Below are 7500 nucleotides of genomic sequence, written 5' to 3' on the forward strand. Positions count from 1 at the left end.
GCACCGCCACTGATCTTTACGAAGCCAGCTGGTGGAGCAGCCGGTCGCCTGGCAGGTGTAGCAACGCTTGTTGCCCTAGGAGCATGGGTCGTAGCTTTTTTCTCCCTGACCACCCCCAAATCCCTGATGAAGCGAGTGATGAATTCTTTTGTTGCATGTGGGGTTTGAAAAATCGCCTCGTGGATAGCTTTCCCTCTGGAATAGATGCTCCCATGGATAAACCCATAGCACGCTAAATGGGTCGACCAAAAACATTATCATTCTACTACATCGGGCTTGAATGGGCTGACTGGAATCGTCATCTCCCAGATCTAACATCGGGCCTAACTGGGGCGACTTGAAACTAATGTTAGACAGCGAAAGAGGGGAAAATGACTTTGGACCGACGACCAGCGAACCTTTGTCCGGCTCCGGCCAAGTGTGGTGGACGGCCGGCAGCGACTTCCTCTTCCGCGCCTTTGTCTCGGCAGGCACGTCGCGTACGCTCACAAGAGCACAGGTGGACGGAGAGCCGCATAACGAGACGAGCTGGCTAGAGAACGACCGGGTCAAACTAATCAAAATTAAGTTGCTGAATCCTTTCCTGCTTGTTATAATAAATCCATCGATGTGTCCATTCGTTCCATTGGTCACTGCAATGCAGAGCTCCACGTCCATCTTGACCATTTCTCCTCCCATGCACTACGTATGCACGTGAATCCGGACAAGATTGATCTCTCTATATATAACCATGTAGGTTTACTTGTTCTCCTCACACCCAGCCCAGTGTACAGTTCAGTACTTCATCAGTAAGTAGAAGGAAGAAGAGTTACTCAGTGCCAGTTTCTGTGCTCAAAGATCTCAATGGCTTCACGGCATATGCTTGCCGTGGCGGTGACAATGGCCGTGGTCTTCCTCCCGTTGCTGGCCGCATCGGCCACCGTCCATCCCGTGGGCGATGGCACAGGGTGGACGCTCGGGTTTGACTACACCGCCTGGTCCGAGAGCAAGCAGTTCACGGTTGGCGACGCGCTAGGTAGCCAATCAATCCAAGTCTTATGACACGCCAAACGAACGGAGTATACACTATTACTTGCTCCAAAAATTCTCCATACGGATTAGCTGTTTGCACTTATTTATTTAAAAAAGACGAGCATTTACCATCAATTTTAAATAAATTCATGATCCTGTATCAGAAAATTGTAAACAAGCTCGAGCTAATTTGCAGTGTTCAATTACAAAAAGGCCTCCCATAACGTGGTGGAAGTGAGCGGACCGGACTTCAAGGCATGTAAGAACAGCAAGGGCACCCTTGCCTGGACCTCCGGCACCGATCAGGTCCACCTCGGCGATGCAGGGAGGAGGTGGTTTATCTGCACTGCGGGGAACCATTGCAAGATGGGCATGAAGCTCAACATCACCATCCTCGCGGCAGACGCATCTTCTCCTGCCCATGCACCCGCTCCGTGGGCTGCATCATCGTCGACTCCTCATCTTGCGTCCAAGCGGCCATTCGTTTAATTCCAAGGGGTGATATGATTTCATGCTACAGGCTGTCATGGTCGGCGTAGGCGTGTCAATGTGAGAAACCGAGAGTGTTGAGTTGTGCATGGTTTTGTAGTGGTATTTTATCTCTTACTATTTGTTTGTTACATTAGCTAAGGAATATCGTTGGTTGCAACACTGTGAATTTGTGCCCTTGAGATTTCTTCATTCAAAGATTAATTCTAGTAAGGAACTCCTAAAGGACGAGAGAACTGAGAGAGGGGATGGTGCCACCATGGCCATGGTTTGCGAGCTACTCCACGTTCATCCTAAACAGGCTCATGGAATTCCGGGTTGGGGTGATCAATCTGCTCCCTAAATGCATGATGACTTGTGCTTCTCGATAGGGATGGTGTCATCATTAGCGCTTACTATTATATTTGGGGCGAAATCATGATGGTGGTACAAAAAATTAACTGTCTTTGTCACTTTGTACGCAAGTTGGGCACAAGAAGAAGGCGTTTCAGAAAAATATGAGGCACTATAAAGGAAATTGTGAAGTTGGATCGCTGATAGCTGGGTGGCGAACACACACACATGGAATCCTTCCCGGTCATTATTGGTGGAATTGCAGACTGGATTCCTTCCCTTTCCAAAGAGTTAAACCAATTCTCGTAGATGAAAATCAGGTGAATCAAGCATGACAATAATTCTCACCTTGTCTTCCTAGGCTACTACCATCGTGCCTCCCACCTAATTATTAGTGATCGGTGAAGCATCAATCATCTTGTTCTCTTCTTGTCGCATGCAATTATTGGGTATAGATAACTAGATCGGGATCGCGCCTTGGCGCGAGGGTGCCGGTCCAAATATTTTGTTCAAATAGGTAATGCTAAGTTAGTAGTAATCCAGGTTCTGGTGCCATATTCTTATTTTGATGCTGACAGGTGGTGTCTAGCTCAACACATTACCCGGATGTAAACAAAGTACAAATCTTTGCAAGAGTAATCAAACATGAGATCGTCTTTATAGATAATGTAACTGTTGCCAACATATCTTGGCGCATTGTCTGGTCCATCCCATAGGTGCAGCATGCCTAATCCTAATTAATGACATAATGCCAGATCCAAAATAAAAAAAAGAGCAAAGTAGCTGCCTATGATAGATTGCTATTTGATTGGACAACATAAAGACCCAAGCAAGGAATAGTAATAGCCCATGTCAATAGGGTCACAACTATACATTCATTACATAGGATAGAAGGTTCACAACTATACATTCATTATAGAGGATAGATGTTTAATCTAACAGAAAGTCAGAATACAAAATAACAAAGAGCAGAGTAGCTGCCACTACAAGAAATATGTCAACTTGTGACCACCGCTATTGGTCACTGAAAGGTCATTGTTTTTCATTTGCGACCTTTTTGTGAAAAAAAAACAGATGGTCAAAAGCTGGCGGTCGTAAACTGAAATTAACGACCTTCTTCGGGATAAGGTCGTAGATGTTTGCGATCAAAACAAAAGGTCGTGGAACCCATGACCTTTTGTTTTGGTCACTGGTTTCAGACACATCATCATCACACATCATCATCACTGTAGGAGTAATCTAGTGTAGACAAATACCATGAGAGGATTGTTCACGGAATGGTAAATTGAGGGATTCAGTGCTAAGTCAAACGAAACCAAACCACGCAATTGCGAGCACCATCCAAGCAATTCAACGAAGCAACGAGCAAGGTACTATGGAACACGGGGAGGAGCGATGGACGACAAAACCAATGGCGCATGCATGGCTCTCTGGGGCACAGAGCCAGCAGCTGCGTCCCTTCTGGGGTCCATGCCGCTCTGTCAATTGTTGTTGCGGTTCATATCATTGACGCTTCATTTCTGTTTGCAAGCAGTGCGCCGGCGGGCAGGAGGGGAAACGTGAGCCTGACCTGGAGTAAACAGGCATAAGAATGTATGTCAGATGCAGCCAAAAAACAAACAAGATGATTAATCATTGGCAACAAACAGTTGAAACTACACAAGCCTTCCATTTCCTTGTATGGCATGTTTGTTTAGGTTCCATACAGACGTAGAAAGCATATATCAATCAAACTATACAAGTAGTAAAAATAAGAGGGTGTGCAAGCAAGCAAGCAAGAGATAATGTTCCACTGAAAAATAGAGTATTGGCAAAGAATAGAGTATACAAGCTACACAAGTCTGTATACACTAGATTAGGAAATGAATGAAGGGGGACACCTGAAACTATACAAGTCTGTCTGTAATTTATACACCTAAAACTATACAAGACTAGATTAGGTAGTGTTCCACTGTTTGTTTCCATTTGCTTGGTAGGAATAGATAGATACATAGATAGATACATACATAGATAGAAAAAGAGCAGCACAGCTATCAAGTGAAAAAAAATCAGTGGGTGGATTGATGTGTTCCACATGTGTTCAACCGTGGTAAAACTCCCTATGCCGATCGATTGCGTACATGTTCTGTGAGGCAATTGGAATAACATTTTCAGATGCACCTAGCTCCTTGATTGAGTGGGGAACCCTGATTAGTTTTTTCCCCATTATACTTCCTTCCTGAGGAATCCCAACTGCTATCCAAATTGAGTGGTGACAGAGTTGTATACAATACTACTAGGAAAATAGTAGTATAGGCAAGTAGTGTGTGTAATCCAAGGACATCACATAAAAACAAGAAGGATCTGCTTCGCCGGCACGCGCTAGTACTACAGTCAGTCAGCCATCTGGAGTTGGAACGACAGGGACAAAGCGAGCAGGGGAACAAAATTCGCCGCCTCGGCGACGAGAGGAGGAGGGGAGGCAGACCTGGGAGAGCGGGTTGGTGGAGAACTCCGGGATGGAGAGGAACGTCCTCGGAGACGAATCCCTTGGCGCTTCGATGGGCGACTTCACCTGGAGGGAGCACTCTGCATGCGCAGGCAGGATGCAGAGCAAGTCAGACAGCATGAAAGACGAGGCAAAAAACAGACTGAATCGAGGCCGATCTGAGAACCTGCTTGACGAGGATGAGGAGGTCGGGGTTCTCCTGGAGCGCGAGGGCACGGAGGATCTTGGCGACGGAGAGCGGGAGTAGCGGGCGGGCGGGATCGGGGTCCTGGAGGACGTGGACGGCGCAGTCGGCGCCCATGGCGAGTGCGGTGCGGAGCATGTTGGCAGCCTGCGCGGGGCCGACGGTGGAAGCAACGACCTCTGAGGCGGTGCTGGCCTCGCAGAGCCGCAGCGCCTCCTCCACGCCAATCTCGTAGAAGGGGTTCATGGACATCTTGACGCTGGCCATGTCGACGCCCGTCCGGGAATCGGGACAGGAAGAAGGTGTTGTGGAGGTGGGTGGCAGCTGCGCGAGGGGAAGGGAGGGGAGAGGTGGATCGCTAGGGTTAGCTATGCGAGAGAGAGAGGGGTGGATCGCTAGGGTTAGCTGTGTGACAGCGAGAGAGAGAGAGAGAGAGCGGAGGGGTGGATGGATGGATGGATGGACAGATGTTTGCCATGTCACTGATCCATGCCACAGCTAGTTTGTACCCTCTTATTCAGGAAAACATTTAACCTCTGATAGTTAGTTCAAATAAACCAATATTTTGTACATGTGTGTATTTAGGCATGACAACCAATGTTAATTTGGGAGGTTTTCATTTTCTTTGCTCAAAAGAACCATTTTTCATTTTCAGAGTGACCAAAATGTGTTTTTTTGTGAAGGAACTACCATACATTTGTTGCAAAATGGCACTAAATCATTTTTCTAAAATATTAGTCCATATTTGATGCATAATTTACAAAATGGTTGGGTGTCAAAAGTTTTGATCCACCTCTGGTTAAAAAGACAAATTTCCGCCGATTCACTAGGAAGCGAGTCAAATTTGAACTGCAGCTGCATCATAGTTTGCTCTTTATTTTTTTTCCAAAAATCATTTCTAGGTACATAAATATATATTTAATCAGAGAAACATCAAAAGTTTTCCAAGATTCAACCACTAGCTAGGAACGATCATTCCTACCGTTCTGACCGCATATTGTAACGGGCATAAAAATTTCAAAAATATCAAAAAATTGGAAAACCTTCGCATTGTGTCATTATATGTGACCAAGTTTCCAGGAAAAATAATAAACTTGTAATACGACAGTTATTTTAAAAAAGTATTCTCTGAAATGAGCTATCATGCATGAAGATTCATGGCTTTCAATCCAAATGATCAATCTTATGGCCATATTCATGGCATAGTTTGTTCAAATGATCTCATATTGTGCACAAGGGTGCATCTTGGAATTCCAAACAATGTTCCCTAAGGGAGTTTTCATTTTCTTTCCAAAGAAAATTAATTGTCCATTTTCCGAGTGCCCGAAATGAGTTTTTTTGTGAAGGACCTACCATATATTTGTTGCAAAATTGGACCTAATCAATTTTATAAAATACTAGGCCATATTTAATGCACAATTGAAAAAATGATTAGGTGTCTAAAGTTTTGATCCACCTCTAGTGAAAAAGACAAATTTCCGCCGATTTAGTTGGAAGCGGGTCAAATTTGAACTGCAGCTGCCTCATAGTTTGCTCTTTATTTTTTCCAAAAATCATTTCTAGGTAAATAGGTATCTATTTCATCAGAGAAAGATCAAAAGTTTTCCAAGATTCAACCACTAGTTAGGAACGCTCAAGCCCGCTGTTTTGACCGCATTTTGAAACGGGCATAACAAATTAAAAAAAATCAAAAAATTGGAAAACCTTCGCATTGTGTCATTATATGTGACCAAGTTTCCAGAAAAAAATAATAAACTTGTAATACGAAAATTATTTTTAAAAAGTGTTCTTAGGAATGAGCTATCGTGCGTGAAGATTTATGACTTTCAAGCCAAATGATCAATCTTATGGCCACATTCATGGCATAGTTTGTTCAAATGATCTCATATTATGCACAAGGGTGCATATTGGAATTCCAAACAATGTTGCCTAAGGGAGTTTTCATTTTCTTTTCACGGAAAATTCATTTTCCATTTTCCGAGTGCCCAAAATGAGTTTTTTTTGTGAAGGACCTACCATATATTATTGCAAAATTGGACCTAATCAATTTTATAAAATACTCGGCCATAGTTAATGGACAATTGAAAAAATGGTTGGGTGCCAAAAGTTTTGATCCACCTCTGGTGAAAAAGACAAATTTCCGCCGATTCAGTTGGAAGCGGGTCAAATTTGAACTGCAGCTGCCTCATAGTTTGCTCTTTATTTTTTCCAAAAATCATTTCTAGGTACATACGTACCTATTTAATCAGAAATACATGGTTTGACGGCGATACATTGAGGTTTGGACGGTGGCCGAGGGCCCCAACTGTAGAGCGCGTAAGCTCGCATGCCCGTCGCGTGGTCACCGCGTGACCGCGGTGTTGCCATGCATTCTGGGCGGACTAGGAATGTCAAGTGGGTTGGGCACTCCCCAGGTAGGTGCTAGGAAGAGAATTATAACAGAAGATTCTCATGAGGATACCGAACTATGCTCAAACATGAATTAGCAGCCAAGTGTTTGATTAGCGGTACGGGAAATGCACATGGCCAATGAGCGTGAGTTTTGGCTGAGGATGATCATATACTAAGAAGAATGTCTTCACAAATTTTTAGGGAAAACAAGAATATATAAATAACACTTCCTTCACAAAGTGCTGCTCTGAACAGAATAGGAAAATGAATATTGTTGAATTATTTTTGAACTAGGCAAGGAAGGTTTTTGACATATTTGTTGAAGATATGATCCAAACAATTTATGAGAATTTTTTGGGAATTTTTGGAATAACATAAATATAGGTTGCTTCACAACCTAGGGCAAAAATTGACACATGGACATGACACATAGGCAAAACTGATGAGATGGCGCCTAGTCATCGCAACCCACCACAATTTACAAGGCTATGACCATATATATTGGTCGTTAACAACTAGAAATAAGGCAGCGAACTAGTGCTATTTGCTTTATGATCATTTCGTGTAAGGAAATTACGACCTTTCTGACCAAAATAGTTGCGAT

The 7500-nt window shown here is 43.8% G+C and overlaps 2 protein-coding genes across 2 annotated transcripts; one reads left to right on the top strand and one right to left on the bottom strand.

Annotated features, from left to right (window-relative positions):
- The first annotated feature begins 843 nt into the window (after positions 1 to 843).
- LOC119312028 (mavicyanin-like) lies at positions 844 to 1500 on the top strand. Its single transcript, XM_037587753.1, has 2 exons — positions 844 to 1015; positions 1208 to 1500. The coding sequence occupies exons 1-2, from the start codon at positions 844 to 846 to the stop codon at positions 1498 to 1500; spliced, it is 465 nt and encodes a 154-aa protein (XP_037443650.1).
- Positions 1501 to 4206: 2706 nt separating this feature from the next.
- Positions 4207 to 4983, bottom strand: LOC119310289 (electron transfer flavoprotein subunit beta, mitochondrial-like). The gene is made up of 4 exons (XM_037586086.1): positions 4971 to 4983; positions 4488 to 4873; positions 4301 to 4387; positions 4207 to 4218 (listed from the first exon to the last, which is right to left on the bottom strand). Exons 1-4 carry the CDS (start codon positions 4981 to 4983, stop codon positions 4207 to 4209), a joined length of 498 nt encoding a protein of 165 aa, XP_037441983.1.
- Positions 4984 to 7500: the final 2517 nt, after the last annotated feature.

This window comes from Triticum dicoccoides, chromosome 5B (assembly GCF_002162155.2).
Source record: "Triticum dicoccoides isolate Atlit2015 ecotype Zavitan chromosome 5B, WEW_v2.0, whole genome shotgun sequence".
Classification (NCBI taxonomy): Eukaryota; Viridiplantae; Streptophyta; class Magnoliopsida; order Poales; family Poaceae; genus Triticum; species Triticum dicoccoides.

Bases quoted from the DNA above. Each gene is read 5' to 3' on its own strand.
- LOC119310289 (XM_037586086.1), bottom strand. The intron at 4,388-4,487 runs GTTCTCAGATCG...TGCTCCCTCCAG, and splicing joins TCCTCATCCTCGTCAAGCAG to GTGAAGTCGCCCATCGAAGC.
- LOC119312028 (XM_037587753.1), top strand. From the start codon at position 844: ATGGCTTCACGGCATATGCTTGCCGTGGCGGTGACAATGGCCGTGGTC. The intron at 1,016-1,207 runs GTAGCCAATCAA...GCTAATTTGCAG, and splicing joins CACGGTTGGCGACGCGCTAG to TGTTCAATTACAAAAAGGCC.